This window comes from Dromaius novaehollandiae, chromosome 8 (genome assembly GCF_036370855.1).
Source record: "Dromaius novaehollandiae isolate bDroNov1 chromosome 8, bDroNov1.hap1, whole genome shotgun sequence".
In the NCBI taxonomy this organism is placed as follows: Eukaryota; Metazoa; Chordata; class Aves; order Casuariiformes; family Dromaiidae; genus Dromaius; species Dromaius novaehollandiae.
In genome coordinates, this window is record NC_088105.1 from 40449376 (window position 1) to 40474802 (window position 25427).

General features: G+C 41.3%; 1 protein-coding gene across 4 annotated transcripts in view; it reads left to right on the plus strand.

Annotated features, from left to right (window-relative positions):
- Nucleotides 1-25427, plus strand: part of DNAJC6 (DnaJ heat shock protein family (Hsp40) member C6) — a 54642-nt gene that overhangs the window by 16265 nt on the left and 12950 nt on the right. For all 4 annotated transcript variants that reach the window (XM_064516325.1, XM_064516327.1, XM_064516326.1 and 1 more), the window contains 7 exons: nucleotides 14408-14558; nucleotides 15513-15562; nucleotides 15670-15818; nucleotides 19647-19769; nucleotides 21945-22078; nucleotides 23269-23463; nucleotides 23878-23995. In XM_064516325.1, coding sequence (XP_064372395.1) covers nucleotides 14408-14558; nucleotides 15513-15562; nucleotides 15670-15818; nucleotides 19647-19769; nucleotides 21945-22078; nucleotides 23269-23463; nucleotides 23878-23995 — 920 coding nt within the window. The remainder of the gene's footprint in view (nucleotides 1-14407; nucleotides 14559-15512; nucleotides 15563-15669; nucleotides 15819-19646; nucleotides 19770-21944; nucleotides 22079-23268; nucleotides 23464-23877; nucleotides 23996-25427) is intronic.

Sequence of the window (25427 nt, forward strand, 5' to 3'; positions counted from 1 at the left end):
AGTGTATTATTTGAGTGCTCCTGTTGCTGTTCTGTTCTGTTTCTTCAAGCCATCCTACTTCCTGCTGAGCAAAAAAGATGTGTTCATGGATAGTGAGACAATACCTTTATTTATAGGTTATTTGTGCAATATTCACAAGTGAATTAGCAATTTCAACAGTTCAGCTACTAAATTATGAGGACATCCTGGAGTGTCAGTTGTATTAATGCTCTCCATCGGTTTCTAGGATGCTCTCCCCTTAGGTACGTGCAACTGGTCAAGGGCCATTTCCAGGACCTGGAAGCCAAGGGTTCAGAAATCTGTGTTAATCTGAGTTCACTTCCTTTAGTTCACTGTGGTATTCTCACTGGCAATACCTTACAGTCCATCTTACAGGCACTATATACAGCTACACACCTGACACTTAAGCAGCAACAAGCCTCAGACCTTAATATCGCTCTTGAATTGATTTTTATGGAGTGTTTTGTGATACTTTACCTGTTTAATAAGGGCTTTTTGCTGTGGTTTTCTAGATCTTCACATCAAGTTCAAAAAATCTGTGGGAAGTGTGATACTCAGTCTAAAATCTGAAGACTATGCTTCTGTCTGCCTTGCTCTATTAAACACTTTATGTTGATAAATGGCTAATTTGATCAATTGATAGTAAACATACTTTTCTTTAAGTAATGAAGTTATAGAAGTTCAAAGAACCATATCCACCTCTCTGGCATGCTTGTGATTTCTAGTGATTCAGTAATGGAAGCTGCTTATTAATTGGGGGACATGATTTATCTTTAATGCTATATGAAGATGGATGGCTATGGGTAGCTGAAAGTAGGTAGCACTACAAGACAACGAGGAAAAAATAATCTCTGATAATGCTGGTGTTTTGGCTAACTAATAGCAAGAACCCCCCCCCCAAAAAAAAAACAAAAAAAAAAACAAAAAAAACACCCATCCTCTGGTTACTTTTGGTGGGATAAAATAGAGAATATAATATTAAAAATATTTGAGACTACTTCCACTCATGATGACAAAGTCTAAATTCACAGGATGGGCAGTGGGAGAACATATTTCACTTGGGGGGGGGGGAAGATCTGAATTCTTCAGGAAGTAGAAGGGTCATATAACCTGATGATATGTTATGGTGTAAAAGGAAACTTTACTGCTGCTTTTTGATGGGGTTTTTCGGGCCACGGCCTGTCTGCTGTTAGGGCATATTCTGAAGGCAAAGTCCAGGAGGTGTCCTGGCCAAATCAGAACTCATCATTTACTTCAAGCATACCTGCCTTTCCTTCTATTTCAGTCATTATTTATTTCTGGCTTTAAATTATGGTTTCCTGTGCAGTGGGACAGCTGCTGCCTGAGGTATCAAAATGGCTGTTTTCTATAGAGCAATGGAATAGCTCTTAAGTATAACTATATAACCAGGCAATCTGGGACACTTAGTGCAAAAGTTTGCAAATGCAATGTCTTGGTTTATCTGTCTAGTGGAGTTCTTGCTGTGCTTGATCCTAACATCTCTGGGTGAATTTAAATAGCCAGAGAATCAAACCTTTCTCTTCTCTTCCTCTGCCCTGTATTATGTTTCATCTGCACTAGGGCAATGTCATGGACTTCGCTTGACAACCATTTTGCAAGATAGGAATAACTGCTGGCACAGCAGACCCTCGCTGCTATCTCTGGGACGCTGAAATATATACAGTTTTGATACGATGTGTGACTGTGTTCCCTAACATTATGTGAGGAGCATCTTTGTACTGGAATGATTAAACATCGTCAGAACAAGGGGCCCTTGTGTGAGGAAAAACAAGCTTAAATTTGGCTGCTGCTTCAAATACAGGCACTAACATGTTGGGATGGGCTGGCTTGCATTTAACTAATCTGTCTCTAACTTTAACTGGTAGTTGGTTGGCTTGTTCTTAAGCTTACTGGTCTCTTAACTGGGAAGAGAATATCTTGTGCATGGAAGACAGGAAGAAAATGACAAAAAATATAGATGAAATGTGTCTATTTTTTACTTCTGTGCTGAGAAGAAAAGACTTTGTATAATCAATATTTTACATGATTCATTTTAAGGTAGCTGTAGTACTCTGGGCATGGAAAAATGGGGCTTTGCTATCTAGAAGATAAATATTAAGCAGTTACAGAAATCAGACTGAGGATTTGTGCTGAAGGCAAAGCACTGACAACTGGACAAATCCCTGACTGGTTTGAACTAGAATACCTCTTATTTTATATTGCTACAATTATATCAACTCACATGAGTTCAGAAAGCAGGCTTCTGGTTCTTTTTAATTTTTTTAATAAATCCAAAGTGCTAGTTTTAATACTTACAGTACCAACTTTTAATGTAGGCTTGCAATCTCATAAATAGTTTCTTGCAATAAAAATAATTGGCAGTTGCAGCTATACTGTAACTTTCAGGTACTTATGATTACTGGCTAAATATTTTTGGACTAGTACTGCTTGGTGTCCAAAAAAGGAACCAAAAGCACACTGTGTGTATGTGTGTGCACGCACGCATGTGTGTGCATTGGAGGGGTTTGCTAGTAGAAGATATAATCATGAATAGAATGGGAGCCCCTAAGGAGGGATCTTTGAAGATGGTATTTGAGGCTTAACCTGTAGGTGTAGCCAGCATGTTGTAGGTGTGACATCAGTCTGTGAGCACTGGGATGGAGGGTCTGGCTGCTCTGTTTCCAGTGACTAAGCCTGGGAAGTCTCTTTTATGACTGGTAAACACTTTTTGGTCCAGATTATTAAAAGCTCTTACACTGCTGTAACCTATGCCATGAAGAGAAGCGTTGTTATAAGTCCTTTAACTGAAGAGGTGACAATTTTTAAGTTGCTCAAAACATAGCTTAAGATACCGGTGTACTCACAGGCAGTATGAAGGGGACCTCTGACCTATAGTGATGGTGAAGGCCTCACTACCAGGGTCCTGCTCAGCTCAAAGGAACCAAGAGCAGAAACTCTTACGGGTGGGGTGGCCATATCAGCTACTGTGGGTATCTTCTTATGTCATGAACTTGTTCGCAGTTGCTTTGAACTTTGTCAGATTTAAACCACTTGAAGTGAAATATTGGTCAGTGTGTGATTTTAACATATAAATCTCAAATTTAAATCTTGGTTTAGGCTGATCGTATAAGGTTACATTTCAGTTCTGGGACTTCTTGGGTGTGCATTAAAGCTCTCTGTACAATTTTAGTACATGCTCTTGACTTTTAAATGATCAAGTTCTGATATAAAATCTTGAACAAATCCTATAGAATATACTAGATGCCATATACTAACATGATGATAGTGTGTAACCCCAACTAGGTCTCTAATGGGACCTATACATTACTTGCATTACTTCTAAATACTAGTTGGTCTAGAAAGTATGCTGGATTTTGGTTGGAAGTTTGAGGGAAGGGGAGAAAAAAAGGGAGACTTAAGCTGAAGTTGGAAGGACACAAAACACTGCAAGTTCAAAACACAGAATTCAAAGATCATCATCTATGTAGTATTTCTTTTTTTTCTTTAATTTCTGAAAATGAGTATAAGATGAGAAGCAGGCAATGAAGAAACTTTCTTTAAAAAAAAAACTCTTGCTGTGGCATTCATTAATGCTTTCTAACCAGTTTGCTGAGTATTGAAAGAAAAAGGGGGTCTGGGAAACGTAGAAATATAAAAGCAACAGCAAGAATATACTTTACAAGAGGAACAAACTCTTGTTCTATGCTCTCCCATGGCATTTATAAACTATATAACCTACAAAATAGCTTTTAAACACTCGGGGGATAGACTGACTTGCAAACATCTCTTGTATTCTGGTGATTACTCTTCACTGAGTCAGGAGAGACATCTGCATGTCACTGACACAGAGACAAAGACCGTCTCGGACAATGTTGTCTTGTATTCTTTTCTATCTGCATTTTCAAACAAGGAGGTTCAGTTTAATAACTCTTTTGTTTGCATATTGATTTTGGAGACTTGAATGGTGTGGTGTTGGGAGTAGTTTTTTTAAGGTAAGAAAGAGAAGAAGAAAGAATGTAAATCAACTGTAAAGACCAATTTCATGGTTTGTGTTAATATTTCACCTTGAAATGCATTTTGTTCAGTGTAATATAAACTTCATAAATAAGGGAAAATGTATAACAAATTAAATGAATTTGGCACAGTACTGGGGGAAGGAGGGCTTTTATTTGCCCTAACATCACTACTCTTAAAAAATGCAACAAAAAGCCCTCTTTGAAATCTTACGCGTTGTTTAGTTGATGGTGCAAGCAGTATTTTTATTTAATGTTTCTAAAGCAAAAGCAGAAATATCTTAATTCTTAAAATTTCCATTACACTTATAGTAGGTGTCTCTAATGAACCTTCAGATAAGAAGCCTTAGGCTCATATAATATTAGTTCTAGATTTTTTTTTTACCATAGAAAAGAAGGAAGGGGAAAAAAAGATTGATCTTCTCTGCCCTGCAGCTTTATATCCTGTCGAAGGCCCTCGGAGTGCTTCCCAGAGGAGGTCGCTGGCCTTATCCCAGCCCACGCGCAGAAAACCGAGGCCCAGAGGGGGAGCGTGGCTCCCTGTGGAACGAGGAATACAACTCCTCTAGTCAGGCCAGTACTCACGGACGTTGGCGACACTGCCTGCCTGCCTGCAGCTGCCACCCAACAGCAGCAAAAGTACACGCACAGAAATCTCCCCCTGCCAGTGATTCCTTAAGGCATGAACCCAAACCTTAGTTGACACCACACAGTTGTGATGCTTGGACACCTTTTGAACCATGTACTTGTTGTGTAACAGGTGTCCAAGCGAGCCGGGCCTTTGACTTGCCGTGTGCAGGGCCTGAAGCCCCGCGCATTCTCAAGGCAGCCCGTCTTGTACACTTTGCTGTGGTCTCTAATACAGTGTGTTGCTTTGCACAGCACGAGCATGAAGTGCTCCATATCTTTCAGTTAATAGGAACAAAACAGAACAAGTCTTCAGGTTCTCCAGGGAGAACTTCCTATTCAACAGATCGCCTTTAAGCAGTTGTCAGTTCCTCTTATCTCCTCTCTTCCTCCCAATATTTACACCATATGAGCACCGTGTAATCTTATAATGGATTTATCTTCACAGCCTAACTTCATCCGAAAAGGATCGCTCATCGCTTTCAGGAGCGAACGAGGCACAAGTGTTTCACAGGGTTACCGTTCTGTTAGTGAAGCTGCCAAGAAGTTCTCCTGCAGGTAATAACATGGCTTCAAGTCTTGAGGCAGCTTCCATCTGGTAAGCAGACTATTCCAGGCAAAAGCTCTACATGGATATGGTGCCAGCTAATTTCAGGAAGGTTGTAGTGAAAACAAAACCTCATATTTGAACAGATTATTTCAGATGTAATGCTTAGGATGTCTGTGCCACGAGCCGTGTCTGTGCTGAACACTGCACATACTTAAATACTCCTAATGATGAAAACTGCAAATACTGCACGGAGGAGCAGTGGTGTTGCTCATCACCTGCCCTGACTGTCCTTGCCAGCCTGCAGACCCGCTTGTAGCCTCCTGACACCTCAAACCTCTTCTCGGTCTATCTTTGTCCCGTAGCACATCCTCTGCCAACTTCTTGTCTAGTATTCCTTATACAATCGCAGTTTGTGTTACTGCCTCTGTCTGTTTCTTATGCTAATTGCCTGCTTAGTAAAGAACTATTCTTTATTTATCTTCTCTATATCTGAGCTTGTTGTGTTCTCAAGGAGCTCAGTTCTCAAGGAGCTCAGTACAGGCGTATTTCCTTTCTGGGCAGTCCTCTGAGCTGCGTGCAAGTCAATCACTGTTTTCGTCCATCAATACTCCTCCAGCAAATGCAGCTTTCCCCTCCTACTTAAACTGTTTTGTCTTGAACAGTCTTGTATTTAATGCACTCACTACAAAACAGCCAAAATGTGCAGTTTTTAGGATAAAGGATAATACTGTCTTATTGCTGTGTGATTTTTTTTTTTTGAGCTGATGAGCCCTTTTCCTGGTTTGAGACAAGTTTCCCTCTTTCCCTGAGTCTGTTTTGAGTCTGAAGTTTTTTATAACCTGTTCTTAAACTTCCATTTGGCCTTACCTAAGTCATGTGATCTAACCTTGTTCAAAATAATCATCCATGTAATAGCATGCCCTGAACGTGACCCCTGTCAAAGTTGGGCAGGAGTGCAGCATTGCTTAAACTACCACTTACATGGCTTAAGGGGCCTTTTACTTGTTACAGAAGTTCTGAGAAACTATTAGGCAGCTATTCTGACTTCAGAAAGACTGTGTACTGTTTTGTACTAGCCTGCATTATTAGTCTGGTAAACATCATTTTTATGAAATTTTTTTAATAAATCCATGTTGCTTTTCACTGGGGTAGACTGGTGTTCTAGGTGTTCCAGCAGTCACTGGAGATTCTCCTCATCTGTGTCTAGAAACCGCAGTCCAAATTATCTGTCCTATTGCTAATTCTGCAGTTCGTGTCTTCCTGTTGCTCAGACAAAAGCAGATCTCAGCTACAGAATCTTCCTCTTGTATGCCTTTTGTTTGAGGTTGTCTTCATTCTGCAAGAAGGGCACCTGCTCTTTCCTCTGCTTTTTCTGGTGTGTCCCTTGCTCCTGCTTTGGGAGACAAGACTAGAAGTGCCTGTATTCAGTACAATGAGAGGATTATATATGCAGTTCTGCAGTTCAAATCTCGTGTTTTAACACAACAGACAATGAAAGATTAATGGAAATTATTTGGTTACTGAGGCAAAAAGCAAAAAGTCAGCTTAATTCCTTAGCTGTGGCAAAAATACCACCTTGTTATATACTGAAAGCGCAGTCATGTCTGTACACCTAATGGATTGCTCAGTGCTTCTGATCTGTAACTTAACCTTTTTTTAAGAGCCAAACCACACTTATTTTCTGCTAAGTAACCTATTGCAGTAAAATGAAAACGTACATATCAAATGTACATGTCAAAAATCTTCCAGCATGTGCAGCCTGCTAGATCCAGAGGAAGCAGATAAAGCTGCCTTGGATTGTGGCCTTGGAGAAGGTGCTTAAATGGCAGGACGATACCTGTAAGTGAGCCTCCTGACTGCTCACCTGGTGTCTTGCTTGCCAAGGTAGTCTTGGTTGCCTTCTTGGAAGGGAAACTCTGCTTCAGCAAATGACAGTGAATCCTGCCTTGCCCTGGAGTGCAAAAGCCTGTGTAAAATGAGGGAGGGGGGCCTCCTACCCTTTTCCTTCCTTTCCTTGGCTGATAAAATCATGTCAGCCCTTCTCATGCTTTGGAAGGTCCTCAGCACCTTAGCGAGTACCAGCAGGAAGGAACAGAAGAGCTCGCACCTCGGAGCTATTGCTGGTAGACACAGTTTCTTGTGATGTTTCCATTGCTACACTTAATCACTTGTCAAGGGTTTTGCTGCAGTGCTGGGAAATACTTGAGGCTTCTGCGTGTTCGTTTTTACTGAGCCTGGTATGGCAACCATAGTGTGTCGTTTCTTGTGCCCTCAAATAGTTCATTCTACTTCTTTGCTCGCACTTTGGAAACACTTGCGTGCCTCCCCTATGTATTTTGAAATGTCAGTAAGAATGAAACATCTGTATGGGCATCCCAGCTGGACAAGAATGAAGGTATCAAATGGTATCTGCCTGTTTTGCTGCTGTTGTACTGCAGCTCTACTCTGAATGTTTTTTTTTTTAATTATTATTTTTTACAGAATAAGATATCTGTGCTCAGACTTTTAGGGAATCTAACTATACCAGAAATCTGGGGCAGCGATGGAGGAGGGGACAAGTGAGACTCAGTTTGTTATCAGAGAATCTAGTCTTCTCTTTATGTGAGTCTGAGGAATTTCCCAAGTAATTTCTGAAAATATAAGTGCTTTCCTTTCAGGTAAATGCCTCTTTATCTCTGTCTTAGGTGCCTCTACTGCAGCTGATTTATCCCTTACCCCTTTTAAGCCCCTTTACAAACCAGAGCTCAGTACCTATTAAAAAGCTGATGTAATCCTGACACTTGAGTCCTCCTTGATCTAAGAGAGGATATAGGTATATAAAATAGCATAGATGCTATAGTGTCTTTGCTTCAGTTTTATAGAACTTAGCTGTCCAAAAGAGAACTACGCTCTAAAACAAATGGTTAAGGGGGTTGGATTGAGGACTGTCTCCCAGACCTCCAAGACTGTGCTCTGAAAGGCATATCTGACAAATGAAGCACTTAGTTCTACACACCACTGATTATCACTAGCTGCAAAGGAGCCACCTGCCTAGATACCTTCCTTTAGAAATACTTGCCACCCTCCCACTTGAAATGTGAGTTTAAATTGTTCCATTAATGTCTGTAAATTGGTTTGCAATCTCTTGAAAGATAGTGTCAAGTATGGAAGATACTCCTTCTGTTCCCCAGATTGAGGCTGGAAATGTTGAGGGATATTGAAACTCTTCTCGCATGCGTTGTTGCTTGGCTTTCTGTTCCTGGTCTTTCTGCACACACACACCCCTCTGTGAAACGGGAATGCTCTGCTAATATTGTGGCAGGAGTGCCAGCCCCGCTGCTGCTGCTTCTCCACTCCCCTTTCCGTGTGATGCTGAGCTGAACCTCGTAAATATGATGGAGCTGTGACCGCCTGGTTTCATATCCCTTAAAGCTGCTGTGGAATCGCATCCTGCGTTACACCGGCTTTGCTGGGAGGGCTGAGTGCAAGGACTGTAAGCCGAGGCTGCGCCTCATCTGGTGAGCAGGGACGCTGTGTGGTGTTAGAAGCATAAATAGTACCAATTTTTTGCTAAGTGTTCCTTAAAAACAATTGAAGCATTGTTGCTGAAGTTGCAACAGCAGAGGCTCAACCTCTTTCAGAGCTGTTAAAAGAACCCTTTCTTCTAAGGCAATGAATATCTTACACCAAACATTCCTGCTTCTCTTGGGCCTGTTTCACACTGCACTGTGGTAATAGTGTAAAGAGAAATGGGGGGGGGGGAAACCCAGAAGTACTTCAGGAGGAGGAAGAAGCAGTGGCAACTGCTGAAAACTTCTAGAAATCTGGAAGCTGGGACATGTATGCAGTTAGCTGGCAAGTTTTTTCTCAGCGTAGTATCAGACTGTCCTATACCATAGAAACAGAATTTAAAAGAACATTTAGTACTCTCAAACTAACCCTCCCATAGCTTTTGCTTAAAGGAGAATTGAAATCTTCCATAGCTGGATTCTTCTGAATTGATCCCTAGCTCTTGTGCTGATTTCAAGTCATATTTTATTTTGCTACATTAAACTGAAAGATATACTGGCATCAGTTTACAGGAGCCACAACCATCTGAGTACATATAATGCACTATCTTCCTGTGAGGGAAAATGAGTTGCTTTCCTTCCCCCTCAGCAGAAGGATATGCTGGAGCAACCCCTGCGAGTTCCTCCTTAAAATGCTGCCATTGTAAGTAAGGGAAGGTTAAGGTGGTTTCTGTACTTCGTACGCACATGCTTACCCTACTAGAATCTCCTTAACGATAAATTGTTTTTTCTACAGACTGCAAGTGGCTTAGCTAATTTAAATGCTTTCTTTGTTTCTGCAAGGGGCCAAATTGTACCAAGTGCAGGTACATTGCAATGGATTGTCCTATGGAAGATAGGTACATGCAGGTTTTTGGGAGGGTAGGAGGAGAAAGGGTTAATGCTTTTCTAGGGAAGAACCATGGTGTCCTCTATTGCTTCAGGAGCCTAGTGAGGAATAGGGAAGGCTTAGCTCTTTCCCCTCTCCTTCTCTGAAGGAAGTGCAGGTAGTAGTTCTTTGATCAGAAAAGGTTTCATGTCGAAGATACTATTACATATAGCATTTATTGCACTTCACACTTCTTTTCCTAATACTGTATATAATTAGCCGGAGAACAAGGAGAGATTTTAAGTGTTTTAATTAAATTTCTAGGCTCTTGAGCTCCTGTCCTATACAGCAGAAGCCTAGTGCTGTCAGCAGAGGCTCCTTCCGTTATAACCTGTCCAAACCTGCAGAAATCCACCTTTTGGCTCTGATTGCTTTGTGTCCACATGATGACAAGACAGGACTGTGACAGGGACACTAGTATATGCCACTTCAGTTTTGTAAGGAGATGCAACAGGTTGTCACTTTATTTGGTGAGTGCTTGAGGTTTATTATGAACAAAGGATAGTCCCTTCTCAGAGAAGATGTTAACCCACACTAGGAGAAAAGTTTTTTTTTTAGGAGGAGTAGCAGCTGGGACAGTCATGAGGGCAGTGGTACATATGCCTGCCAGGATAATTGAGGGAATATGCACTCCAGAATGAGAAATGCATTGAGCTAGATTGAGCCATAACAAATATGCACTTCAACTTGTCAACCAAATAGATGAAGTTGTCACTTCTCCATGCTGCTCTGTTGACTTCGAATGCTTAAATGAGGAGCTCGTGGCTGTCATCACCTAATAGAATCATTCGAGAGAAACTGTCTTATGTATTGTCTCAGTCCTCCTTCGCAGTGGGCACACTGCATTAAAGTTGCTACACTAGAAGTTCCTTTATTAGGAAATCACAAAGCCATAGTTAGCAACCAGCCCCTCCAAATGCTGGTCAGAAGCGCGTCTGTGAAGCACACCAAGCCTTTCAAGGAATATCCAGTAAGTGGGTTAATGAAGAATTCTTACTGTATAAAGAGCAAGATGTATTTCACATACATAAAAGCTGCTTATTCATAATAAGACTTCTGAGCAGCAACTCTAACACACAAAGTTAATTGCTATGTGTTAATGTGCTGAAAATTTGAATTGTTGCAAATTGCTGAGAATTGCAAATGTGCTGTGCTGCTAATTTGCAGTGAAGTATTCTTATGCAGACAAGCTTGCAAGCACCTATTTCTACCATAGCAGAAGATGCTATTGAGGTTTGTGTGGGAATTTGAGAGTGTTAACGTTGGCTTTGGTTGCAGCCTAAACAAATAGGCATGCAGGATGCAATTCCTGGTGGGGATGGAAGGGTTGAAGGGAGAGCACTAAGGACATGTGGCTTGTGCTTCATTTTAATGCAAAATGTGCCCGTTGCCTTTGTGTTAAACTCGGAAGAGACATTGCTAGCTTATCACCTGACTCTTGTACAAAAGATTTTTCTGAACAGGGAAATTGTTTGTTATACCGCAAACTTAATATCCTGACCAAGCTAGTGTTGATCATCTTGTCTGCGTTATCTCTTTCCTTCCAGGCTCCAAGATGGAGCAATTAAGGGATCAATCCTTCAAACTTAGCGAGTGTCCTTAGTAGTCCAGGGTCGTGACTGGAAGCAAGCAAGGATTACTAATATCTTGTCTCACTTGCAGTATTGAAATCATGTCTGTTAAAAGGGGCTGTAAAGGAGGATCATTTGGAGGTGTGTGTCTGGGTACTTCCGTGTGTGTGGTTGCTTGTTTGGTGGTGGTGGTGTTCAGCCTGATCTAATTTCTGGTGATTGTGTGGTTGGAGCATATTTCTGCTGAGTTTTTGACTTCTCCTACTGCAGAGTAGGATTTAGCACACTGGCCAGCCTGCAGGGGACTTGGTGGAAGACTCCACTGCCATTTCCTCAGGGCTTATATGTTCAAGAAAAGCAAATCTGTCAAGGTAGTGCTCTCGGAGGGCAGTGTACAGATATGCAACGACCGCAGTAGGTGATGCGAGGCCAGCTGGCTGGTCTCCCCAGGAGCTGCGTGGAAGCTGCTTGCAGCCCTGCCCGTCACCATGTCCTGTTGCAGCTGGCTGTTACATGAAGCAGGGGGAACTGTAGCTGTTCTTCTGAAAGGTCTGCAGTAACCCTGAAGGCTACTTTTACAACAGCCACTTAGCTTGGAAGCATATTATTTGGCAGAAACTACAGGGACAGATTACCCTGTTTTTTCACTTTTATTCTTGTGGGTTTTTATATATGTTGTCTGATTGGTATGTTAATGCTTTAACCATTTCTGCTCCAGTGTTGGGACTTGTGTGACCTTTAAGCATCTTTATGCTTTGTAGGAGACACTGCTTATTAGAGGAGCCTTTGAATATATTTCCAGTTATCATCTCTGCTGCATACTGCTCCTGATCCTGACACTTTAGTATTTCTGGAATGAAGTTAGATTTTGTTTCTCTGTGAACAGCCTGTGGAAGCTGTATCCGACTTAGTAACTGAGAAAGACAATCTTTGTCAGCACTTAGGATGCTTCTCTAATCCATTGGCAAAAAGATATTAAGTGCAATAATTTGCTTAATTATAGTGCCAAATGCTGGTATGTTGTAAGCTTCTTCCATAGCTTTGCTTCATGTTAAATCTTAAAAATATAGTGAAATTCTCATTCCCTCCCTGTTTCTCTCTCTTTTGCTCTCCTTTTTTGGGAGGTGGAGTGGATTCTTCAAGATATTGTTGAAAATGCTCTAGGAGAACAACAAAAAGGCTCCAAGAACATGGAAAATGTAAAAGTTGCCCAGTACCCATTGGTCTTCTGATCCCCTTGTCCCCTTTTCCTTGTTCCAAGTTACCATCTTGCTCCCTTCCTTTCTTTTAAAGGTTGACCTACAAAACTAAAAGTGCCTTTGGAACATTACTTCTTTCCTACACTCCTGGGTCTTCTAACACAGAAGAATATGAAAGCAAAGTATTTGAAGAGTTATCAAACACTGATTCCCTACTCAGAAGCCAAAAAGCTACTTTGATTTCTACTTGAAGTAGATACTTGGGAATGGTTTTGATAAAGGAATTGTTCCTGTGCCTTAAGAAGGCATCTTCTGTTCTGAAGTTAGCAGAGCATTTTAGATCTTATTACAAGCACAATGGAGAGTAGAAGATACTGGCTCTGATTTTATCAGTTTAGCAAATGGATCACATGCATATGGATCATGACCACATCACAGTGCATTAAGCACCCCTTGTGTACAGGGGAATAAATAGCATTACTCTACCAGTGGAGTCTCCAGGTTAAAGAAAGATTTTGTATTTATTGATGACTTCCTCTGAGTTTGAAATAGTGAATACCGTTTAAATGGGTTTGGTAATCTACAGAATAAATCAGTAGAGACTTTTTTTACACATAGGTTTTTCATGTTTCTTAATAGTCTTAATGCCCCTAGAATATTTATTCTGGTAATGATGATCCTGTGAGCCATACTTCAGTAGTGTGTATCTAATACCACTCATGTACATGCTACAGAACTAAAGAAATTATAGCTGTAAGGTCTCTTTTTTCCCACCTTCTGCAGCTCTCATTTTAACTAACTTCTAGCTGATCTGTTCTACTAGCCAAAGAACAACTAGTTGTCTCTGAAACAGTTTGTCCCACAGGTAGTATAGCTAAAGTTTGGTAAGGTCAAAATAGTTGAGGCCTGGTGAACAGAAAACAATTTAAGTAGTCAAAAAGCTAATTTATAGATAATAATTGTTTTAAAATATCATTTTATTAGGCTTGTCTGACAATTCTTCAATAAAGCATGCTTACTGAAGTCTACATCCAATTTATTACTTTTCTACATTTCTAAGAATAACTTACACTATAATCACAATGCTGTTGTAATGAGAAAGGCTACAATAAATCAGTTCTTTATTAAGACTGTGGAACAGTTATTTTATTACAACGGTAAAATATAAACACTTGAAGTATAAGACCATATCGCATTCCATCAAAATAATACTTGAAGTCACTCTTCCTCTGTCCGTTTTAGTTGCCTATTGGTTTTGCAATTTTGACATTTCAAGCTGTGAAGAAGCAGCTTACTAAAGAGGTAATCCTCAAGGCCCTGTTCCCCTTTGGACTTACCAGTTTGCCGAATCCTGTACTAATGCTGCAAGTGTAAGAATATCCAGAAAGCTTCTCACTTTTTCAGCTAGAAAGTTTAATTTCTCAACTCTTCTCCTTTCCTCTCTCCAAAAAGCAAACTTCCATCTCCTTCCTTTCAAGCAAATGTAACTGTACTCTTAAATGACTTAAAGTTGCTCTAATTGTTTATTTAATATCCATGGAAATTGACAGTCATAAGACAACCTTCAGTCACCTAGCTGCATTCAAACTGGTAGCTGTGACAGTTATGCTGAAGAGCTGTTGTATGTACTACGGACTCTTTCTTACCCCTGCGGAGGCAGTTGTTGATTTGGTCTTGTCTGTGATTAGCAAATTACTGTGATTAGCAAATGCGTACTAGGGAGCTGAATGTAACTGTTCCCTGGTCTTGCTTTGAGTCGGGATGAGAGAGCTTGAAAGGCTGTTGTTGATACTGTGCTGATACTAGACGCCCACCCTACATACCACACTGAGGATCCCTGACAGTTTGTGTGGCCTAGCCAACAAGGGTGTGCCACTTCTCGCCTCTGGAAAATCACTACTTTAATGAGTAAAACTGCTTTTGCACTGTGCTTGACAGGCACCGTTCTGTCTGAATGGAGCAGTAGGTTTGCGGGCCCTATGGATTTGTTCCAAAAAAGTGATGTTGGGTTTGGTTTTGTTATGCTTGAAGGTGCCTCATCACCAGACATGGAGTCCAGCTATGGGGGAGGCTTGCTAGATATGGTGAAAGGAGGAGCAGGGAGACTCTTCAGCAATTTGAAGGATAACCTGAAGGACACCCTGAAAGATACATCTTCAAAGGTCATGCAGTCTGTTGCCAGGTACAGTACAGCTGAAGCTATATAACTCAGGTGAAATCAGTAGCTGCAAAGTCTCAGTCTGAGCTATTGTTTTAACTAGCACAATACAAGGAAACTATACTTCCAGACAACCTAATGAAAGAATGAGGTGAAAATCACAAGTGACCCTTATAATTCCGTCTCGTAATTGGGCATTTGGCCTCAAGGAAGCAGAAAAAAACAAAGTAAAACTCTAAGCTTGATAATAACTGAACGTTGGCATACTGAAATCTAGATAAGGCCTCCCCTATGAAAATGGAGTGCCCAGTCTCCAATTCTTTCATTTCCCCTAGTGGGGTCCTCCTCTTCCTTAATCACACTTAAATATTTTATCACTAAATTTGGCTCACTCTGTATTTCAGCACTTGGTGTTCTGTGCAAGATTCCTCTTGCTGATCAACCTAATTCTTCTTCTTTAGCTGTTCTAACTGTTCCCTTTGCTAAAGCCACCTTTCGAGTTGAAAAGAGAGCTGATTCTGATGACCAGGCTTTGCTCTGGTTATCTATGTTGGTGATATCCCCTGTGCTTGCCACTCTACCTGCCTCTGAGGCTATAATAAATTAAATGGAATAGAATGCAAGACCTCAGAGGTTTTGAGGGATCGGCAAAGTGGCTACCTAATGGATATTCCTCCTGAAAACTGGCACTAACAATTAATGACAAAATGGTGGAAAAAGGACTTTTTTTTGGATGCTTCTGCATCCAGTTAATACAACCAGATATAAAAGGGAAGGCCAGGTCATTGACTGCAGGAAATTATTTGTACCTTTTTCTTAGGATATAAGGACATAGTATAAAGAATCAGTTTTAAGATCATTCTTTCCTTATGTCAAAAGTAGATCTTTGTGGGAAAACACTGTTCTGTTGGTTCCTGTAATTAGATGTCTTCTGTAAACATGTGCATAACGTCTGTCTCCTACTTTGTCTTCTTTTAGTTACACCAAGGGAGAGCTAGATATTTCATACATTACCTCAAGAATCATAGGTAAGTACTGCTTTTTGGCATAAATAAAACTTGCAGCATTCCAGGGTTCAAAAGTTCATAAACATGTTATTGTGCACACTCAGCCTGGCTTCTTCTTGCGTTTCTAGTGATGTCTTTTCCGGCTGAAGGCGTTGAATTGGGATTCAGGAACCACATTGAAGATGTACGGACGTTTTTGGATTCTAGACATCCGGACCACTACACAGTCTTCAACTTGTCACCGAAGTATTATCGCAGTGCCAAGTTTCATAACAGGGTGAGTGTGTTCGGACAGGATAACAAGAACAGGGGAAAATTTCTTGTAAGTCCTCTAAAGTCTTCCCAGTCTTCCTGTGGAACAAGGCAGCAGTTCGTGTTTGTGTCTTCTGGGTGTGGCAGAATGTAATAGGAAAAGGATTTATAGACATTTTTTAAGCTGCCACAGTCCTTTCTGGGTTTTGGCTGATGTCTGGGACTTCAGGAATTAGTGCTGCAAAGTTTGGGGTATATGTTTATACCAGGAGCCTGTGAGAGTAAGTGGAGTTGCGCAGAGCTGGTCCTGTGCATGCTTTTGGCTCCTAGACAGCTGCTAGAAGCTGCTGCAGAGGAAGGAGGAGTAGACACTTCAGTTTCTCACACCCTTACACAGGTGAGCTCCGGAAGGAGTTAATATACAGACAGAAATGTGTGCATATATACTATGTGGGTGCACATGAATTAAATGAGGTCTGAGCCACAGTAGATTGCGACTGAGACTCCAGTACTCCGAATACCAAGGTGATGGCAGCGTCCGCAACGAGTGGTATAGCCACAGGTTGCTTTATTGGTATGGTCAGAGGGGTGACAAGGATTCAGCAGGAATTCAAATGGATGTCTGACAGAGCCTAACAAACATGCTTCAGAAGAAACTATTAGTAAAAGAAGGTAGTTTATTTTCATGCTGAAGGATCCTTCAGTTGTGTTGGAGTGCTTAGCAGGCAAAGCACAGGACTGGAAACTAGATCTAAGGTGTGTTTTGGCTCTTCTGCTACTGTATGACTTCAAAAAGCCACCTGCACTCTGCCCCAGTTTCCTTCTCTAAAACCAGAACAGTATACAGAAGCATTGCTCTGATTCATTAATGGCTTTTAAATGATATCTCTGTATGAAATACTGCTGTTGAAATGCAAGATTAGGTCTAATCTTTCAGAAAACTTCCTGTCCTTTCCCTCTGCCATAAGGAAGCAATGATTTTTGTTGCTGTTGTCTTCAACAAAAAAGGCAACAACAACTGCCAGGCTTAACCTGCTGTCAGGCAAAGCGAGTCTCGTGCTGCGTAAGTCTCACTTCATTTTAGTTTGAGATATAGTTGAATCTATTTTCAGCAACTGCTCTATCACCAATAACCACTCAAAGCAAATTTCTCAGTGGCTATCGCTAACCAGCTATGACTTTAAATATGGGTAAATGAACAGGAAAGACTAATTTAAAGATAACAAGGGCTCTGAATCTTCAGTTTTGGTTGGTTCTGGTACACTGCTGTTGGTAGGAGGGGAAGGACAGACCTTTTGGTAGCACAGTGTTAAACAGTTGTTGGTATATTGCTTGACCTGGTTATAACTCCACAGTGCCTCTGCCCCCTGTACTTCATTTCCCACCCTACACAACCACTTGACAAGTGACTTTATGTCACTTTCTAAGCATGACCTGGTGCTTTGTAAGCTATTGCCTTGACACGCAAAAGAAGAAAATGATGCATCTTTTACTAAAACACAGTACTTCCAGGTTAGGGGCTCTCTAATACTGACTCCAAGTATCTATTAGGAAAATGTAATGTGCAGAACAGAATACATGAGTTCAGATAGTCATATGAAACAGCTATTCAACCTCATGTTTATATATTGGAAAAAATACTAATGGGCTATCAAGGGGATGAAATCATATTAAGAGTATTTTCTGCTTTGGATGAGAATGCCAGATAAAGCGAAGATTTGAGACACATGCTGGTTCTTTAAATTGAATGGCTTTTAATTCCTACCTTCTTAAAAACTTTTTTTTGTCACTTTGTGGTGACAGTTAATGGCCTGCTGGGTCATTTGCCTCTTCTGATATGCCTGTGTCAGGAGGAAGGCAGCCCTCGGTGGGAGGCCCAAAGTGTCCAGCCTATTGAGGAGAAGAGGGAAGCGTGAGGAGAAAAACCTGCTGCTCACTAATCTTGTTGTATTCTGTTCTTCTCCTTCCCTCACTGCCTTGGCTCTCCAGGCAAGAGAGGAGAGCTCCCATCTGCTGAAGAAAATGTGAACAGTATAAAAACATACAACTCAAATGTAGCGTTAAGCAAAAACAAACTTCAAAGTCCCCGATAGGTCATATTCTTGTCTCTTATTGCCCTAGTGATAGTACTGAAATAAAACAAGTGCTAGCTGCACATTTCAAAAGCTCTGTAGGAATTCCTCTTACTTTTCTGTAATGTTGCCTTTCATGAGTGGTGGTAAGGTTATACTTGAAATAAATGAAATGCTGCACAATGCATATTTAATTTCCTAATTGCAAACCAGCAGGGGCACATGTAATTATAGGCAAGTAAATACACAATTATGGACTGTTTGGAAATGTATATTATTTACTTGATAAGTGATAACGACTTTTCCAGATGCTCTACAGTGTGTTGTCATGAGGCCTGTTGAGAGGATCTCCAGTTGGAGAGTCACTGGTCATATTAATTCTAGCAGCTGCTTGTGGTCTGGATTGCCTTTTGGTGGGCTAATTGCAAGTGGATCTTGTGCCTCTAAAAGCATGATGAAAAGTATTCGAGGTTGGAAGGAGAAGAATTTTGTCTGATAATATAAAACAATGGGCACGCACCTGTATCTTAAATTTCTGCCATCAGTACTCCTGCTCTGTTGCAGACTTGAATGAATATTTATGATCCCTGCGTGTAACTCTGAATAGCCATTTACAGCGATCCCTTAACTGTAGTAGTGCATACGCTGTCAGATCCATAGAGTAGAAAGCTAACATTGGGTGTTCTGCACAGAGGTCTACTGAATGTGGAACCTTTTGTTGCTTTGTCCCCCTCAACCCTTCCTGAAAAAGGCACAGAAAAGGTACAGGTAAAAGAAAATCAAGTGCATGCAACAGGAGCAATGAAACAAGCTACAGCTCTTGAGACAGGAAAAACACCGCAGTCTCCCAAATATTAAGCATGGATCCTCCAGCTGAGACAGGCTGGAAGCTGGGAGGATGCCTCGGGTCAAGCTGTGCTGCCTGCTTGCCCTGCTCCTTTACTCTCTGGATATCACTGCTGCTGTTCTTTGAGACACAGCACTGCTTGGTAGACCTCGGCTGAGTTTTTGTGGAAGTCAGGTTTCCTGTGTCTGCTATAAAATGTTGCGTAGGTGTATGTAAGAGAGGATCTTAAAGCCAACTTTTATGAAACTTGGAACATTTCCTTTCTTTGAGAGATAGCATGATCATGTATGGAAATCATACGGCTATTTAAGAATGACTAGTCAAATGATTTGTTTCCACTCCCCAATTCTCTTTAAGGAGAACCCAAGTGTCAGTTGAGAGAGAAAATCACTTTGTCTTAAGGACAAGTTTGGTAATGTTGCTCCTTTAAATTCCTTCTGTTGAGAAATGCCTTTTTTAAAAGGCATTTCAATTAAAAACAAATCAAATGGAGATGTCTGTAGAAGGCTATTTGTTTGCACAAAATCAGTGAGAACAACAGATGCTCAGTATCCTTTGAAAACTGGAGCCATAGCTTTTAGGGATGAGTTATACAAAGACTTTGGATGTAACAGAAGTCAATGTGCTGCTGCAAGACTCAAGTGTTATGAAAGGTCACTGAAGATAATCTGACTTAAAATGTAACTTTATAAAAATGTATCATCACTGACAATACATCAATATCATGTTGTTTAACTGTGAATTCTTTTTTGCTTGTCCCTTCATAATTCATAAAAGTTTTGGAGCAGAATTATGCATGAGAAGAGATGGAGTAGATTAAGTACAAAACTCTAGATTGTAAAAGAGAAGTACTCTTTTTGGTGAAAACCATTTGTAAAAGTATACTTCACTCAATGCTCTTATGAAGCTGGTTTTCATTATGTGATTCCTTTAGGTATCTGAATGTAGCTGGCCAGTAAGACAAGCACCCAGCCTGCATAATCTCTATGCTGTCTGTAAGAACATGCACAACTGGCTGCAGCAGAACCCCAAAAACGTCTGTGTCATCCACTGTATGGTAAGTACACCAGAAGGTAACTGAGTTTTGAGATGTATGAATCATCAGTCAGCGTTCTGTTGCATGCCTTGAGCCTGTGTACAAGGATGGTGACAAATTCTAAAAGAAAGAAATGTAGTAAGACTGCCCCCCTAGAAAGGAGCTTCTTTTGCCGTGCCATCTGCAGCTAAGCGAAAATCTAACTGAATGTCAAGGGGCAATGCAAAGGAAGAGAAATCAAAATAGTTCTAGCAGTGGACTAATAGAGGTGCAGAATAACAAAAAGGCTTGAACTTCAGCTGTGAAACAACCTTGAGGATTGCCAGCCTGCTGTTGCTTTGCACTTCATTGTTGCTGGTCACAGTACAAAACACAGCCTCTAGACTGAAGGTGACTGCTCAAAGTGGTGGTGGTGGGGTTAAAGCTGGGGATTCTGTTTAGCTGTGATACGGAGACTCTTAAAGTCTCTTTGTAATGACTGCTTGTCAGATCTGGCTGAAGGAGACAAGTTGCCTTCTGTTCCTCCTTGTGCACGATAGCTGAATTGTTTGCTAAATTCCACTTAGGGATTTTTTCAGTACTATGCGATGTATACATCTGATGCGTGAAGATGGTGTGATTCTGTATCAGTATCTTCTAATTTAGCCTATGCTACTTTTAATATTGACAGTGATACCCAAAGGCGGAGTTCTGTTTAGCTCCTGGAGCCTAAATTAAATCTGGGAGGCTGTCAGCCCTGATCAGCATAAACTGAAAGGAACTGGGGAAATGCTCGATCCCAAACTGCATAAACCTTGTGTACGAATCTAGCTGTTTCTGCCTTCGGTTGTACAGCTAGCACCTCTGAGAAATAAGCTTCCATTCAAAGGAGACTAATATATACTTGATTTCTCTAGTCCTGGAAATCAAATCAAAAATCAAATTCCTTCACTGTCTTTCAGGCACTAATACCAGGATAATGCTGTAAAGGGCAGGGAGTCCTTTTTAACACTTTCTAATAAGTCTGAAGAAGCCCGCTTAGTTTATAGGAACTCTTTTCAGAGACAATTAGGCAGGGGCTAAACCTTAAAAAGGCAAATAGCCTAACGACCTTAAGCACATGCTCAGGTTCGGCAGGTTACTGGGGCCTGGTCAGCTGTGGTATGACAAATCCTACAGTATGGGTGGAGTACCTAAAAGGAGCCTGAAAGAAGTGATTGTAAGGGCCTATATTACTTTTAACTTATGCTTCAGGCTTTCTGAAAGTGACTGTCTTGCGTGATGAGCCAGTAAGAATTTCCCAATTCTTGGTACATCAGTCTTGACTTCTGGGATCTTCTGCCATCCTCTGAGAAGTGGGAGGTGAGCTGTGCAGCCTGGCACTCTGGTAGTGCTGAGCAGGCTTGCATGTACCCACTGCTGTGCCATGAGCATGCATCAAAAACTAAGGAGGCTTCAGACCTGGAATTTGGCAGAAGCTGATGGAAGGGCTTTTTCTTACTGTTTGGCTCACCAGAGTTGGGATATAGGCCAAATAGCTCATCACCCAGAATGTCCCTGGATATAGCAAAGACATGGGACACTGATACTATGGTTCTCTTGCTCCTTCTGTATTTTTTGGTCTTTTGTACCAATCTGGCTTGAAACAAAGCAACAAAACAAAAAAAACTCAACACCCCCACCCTGCCCCCAACCAAACACCTACAGAAAGCTTAGGCTTGTTCAGGAGCAATCTGCAGGTTGGAGACTGTGGAGCTGTGTTGGTGAGGGAGCCATGGACTGGATTTTTTTGTCTGTGAATTCTTCTTGGTTAAATTCCTATTATATGGCTGCCTGGAGCTGTGGGACAGGTGTGTTCTGATCCCTGTGGTTAGTTCCAGGACAATGTTTGAAATTATGGTATGATGGCTTGGGAGCATCCATGAAACACACTCATAGACAAAATGTAGTTCTGGGCATTCAAACCAAGCCTAAACCATTACCCAGCTTTGGCTGCTCATTGGATATCATCTTAGCTTTGATCCAGGCCAGTGCAACTAACTGAAGTCCTAGGTATTGAACAATGATATGGGATTAGAAATTCTTCATTATCATGTGGTCTCATTACTAGACTTTCTGGGGAAATTATTTTATTTGACTTAAGAGGTGTTTTACTGAAATTTAAAGAATACCCCTAATACTATGCATTTTCTACCCTCCCTCCCATTTCCTTCACAGGATGGCCGTGCAGCCTCAGCAGTTCTGGTCAGTGCGATGTTCTGTTTCTGTCACCTCTTCTCTAATCCAGGCCCTGCTATGCAGTTGCTGAACTCGAAGAGACCTGGAATTGTACTTTGGCCATCTCATAGGAGGTACTGGTTAAATGCTAAGCAACCAAGCTATATTCATTATACTAAAAAGTGCCAAAACACACACATGGGCACTTGTACAATATGTTCCCATCTCTTAAGCTGAGACATGCATTCAGATTTCATTTAGTTCCACTGAAACAAGTGAAGTTGCTAGTTTTAGTAAAGCAGTGGTCAGATCCTGTGGAATCGCCATCCTTGGAGATGCACAGGCCTTGGCTGGATATTATGCTGAGCAAGACAATTCAATTTTGAGGTTTGATACAGCTTTGAAGTTGGTCCTGCTTTCAGCAGAGAACTGGACCAGATGACCTTCAGAGGTCTCTTCCAATCTAAATTATTCTATGACTTCATGATTTTGTGAAATAACGCATTTGAGTTAGGTGTATATATATATTGTTGGAATATGGGGTATGTTGCGTACTCCAGCCTCTCCACCAAAACTGGCCTAAAGATTCTGGCAGGTGACAACAAACTGAAAACTCCAGAATTCTTCCTCTAAGCATTAGCAGACTCATGTACTAGTTGTGTTGCTTAGCTTTGCCAGGTCTTAAATAATGTTTATGGCCACTTCCATTTTGCCCACATTGATGTAATAGCAATGGAGGAACAAAATAAAGTATTACAATAATTTTGCTCTCTAGCTCAGGAAAACTGAGAAGTCTGTGGTTAACATGGCCTTAGTGAGGCCCCCTCTCTGTTGGCTTTGTCTTTATAGAGTTCTTGTGCTGTAAAAACCTCTTGCTTAGTTTCCTTCAGCAGAGGAGAAACTGATTGCCAGAGCAAACCAAAGATGTAGTGTTACATGTATAATCCTTGTAAAAATCCTTATAATAATAAACCTGACTGACAAAATATTCATGTACTATGTGCCTGTAAAACAGAAGGTAAATTTCTGCTGGTAAAGCAGGAAAACCATTGCTCAGCACCTTCTCTCCTAACGGGTGCTGAAAAACAATCTTCAGCCTAGAGCTAAAGGTTAACTTCCTTCCTTTTGATCTTTTTCTTGTAATTAAACACAGATTGGGAATGTAGATTTTGTGCCAGGTGCAAGCATGCTAGAGTATATGAAAATTCCAGTTTTGGAACTGAAAGACTAGCATTTTCACTGTATTTCAAGGAACTCTTCAAGTACAGAATAAAAATTTGCCATCTGGAGAGAAGATTTCAGTAATGGCTTTCTCTGCCTGCAGATACATAGGATACATTTGTGATCTAATAGCAGACAAGCCCGTCATTCCTCACTGCAAGCCACTTACGATCAAGTCAGTCACCCTCAGCCCAGTCCCCTGTTTCAACAAGCAACGAAACGGGTGCCGACCCTTCTGTGACATTCTCAGTGGAGAAACCAGAATCCTTACCACCTCCCAGGAATATGAAAGAATGAAGTGAGTTCCTGCGACCTTCTACCATCCTTTAGGAGGTTAAAGCAAGGGGTGGGGTTGGTTTTGCTGTAATGTGTCTAGTATCCATGCTGGCTGCAGTCATCGTCACACTGCCTGATAGATCATGGAGTGCAAATATTAATGGAAGGTTGGTGCCTAGTGTTGAAAACAAACTGCCAGAATAAGTCTGAAATTGTGTCATACAGTGGAATGCCTTCACAGAGATAGTTCAGGGTTATGCTGTTTCCTTTGTGAAATGTTTCTGTTTCAGCTAAAACTAACACTAGGCAGAGTGTTGAATGCTGTTTCTGTTTGCTTGACCTGAATGAGATGATAGCTTTTATGTTGACATTTTTTGGGTGTTACTGGCATGTGGAAGGGAGCTTAACAGTGGATCTCCTTCTTTTCCCTTTAAAGAGAATACCGTGTACAAGAAGGGAAAGTCCTAATTCCACTAGGAGCAACTGTACATGGAGATGTTGTTGTTTCTGTCTACCATATGAGATCAACCATTGGGGGACGCCTACAAGCAAAAGTATGCGTTTCTCTAACTTCTCTTGCATGGTAGAAGCAATGTAGCTAACTAAGAGGGGGGTAAATATGGGGTCTAAGATTTCACATGGCTCTCATCTTGGTGATGTAGACAGTTTCCTTACTTGACAGCAGATATACACAAATTTGGGCAACGCCAAGTGAAAACAAGGGACAGCTTTTGGAGAAGTCCAGGATGGCCCTGGTGTCTCTTTACAGAGATGGGGTCCAGGATCCTTCCAGCTGATGAAAAGACAGAAATCCCCTGTCAGTAACCAGCTCAGGGCAAACTGCCACCAAATCCTCTGCCTCCCCATTGTAAGAAGGTGGAAGAAGCATCATCTTCAGCTCACCTTCAGATGACTTACTGAGTCAGCGCTACTGCACAGTGTGCACGTTGCTTGTTCCAGAGCAGCCTTCACAGTACATGGAGAACACTTTTCTGCTTTTGAGGGTGAAGAGGCAATTTCATGTTCACTTGTCAGCTATTGGGATGGGAAAGAACCTGTGAGCCACAGGCTGGTCAGATAGCCACCTCCATAGCCAGACAACCTTGCAACACTAGCAGACCAAAGAAATGGGAGAAGTTGGGAACTGGGGAGGGAGGAACATAGGGATACTGTAGCGAGCGCACCCTAATTTCTCCTTTCCACAACATACTGGCAGTGTTGAAAGTGAAGGTGTTTATTGGTCCATACTGTTCTAGGACTTGAGATTAACTTTGAAATGCTGTTCTTTGGCTCTTGTAATTGCAGAAAAGGAATTTGGAAATGCAGTACGCGCAGGCTAGCAAGCTTTTCTTGGATCTGCAGAAACTGAATCAGTAGTGATACACCAAGCTGCTCCAGTAACCTTTGTAGTAATGATTGGTTCACTGATTAAGACAGTTAACGATCTGCTGAAATTGTCATGACTTAAAGCACAAAAATGCTGGAAGAACCAAGTAGTGCCTCACCTCACTTGCTCCCTGCAGTTGGGTGCTGCATGGCTGCTCAGGCAGAACAGCTCCTGAACCTCAGTAGCAAGCTGTGGTGCTGCATCCTTGAACTGTCATGTTATCCACCAGATCTGATACTGTAGTCATCCGATCTTAACTTTCCTGATGATGCATCTGAAACCCTAATGTTCAAGTTGCAGAATGACTAAAAATTCTTTTTCTCTTCTTAAATTTTTATTGGTGCTGTCTGCTGTGTAGGCAATGTTTTACTGAAGCTTCCACTGCAGGTGGAATGGTCATTTATGTTCCTGGGTTACAAACCTTTTGCTCCAAAATATTCAATAGAAACAGATATCCATTTCACATATTTAAGTGCTAAAATATCAAGTAGATCCCTGAAATGAGGACAAGTAGGAGATGAGGGCATATTCATGGGAAGGCACTCTGCTTTATGGAGGCAGGAGCAGAATTTAAGGCAGATGGTAGAAATATTTGGGTC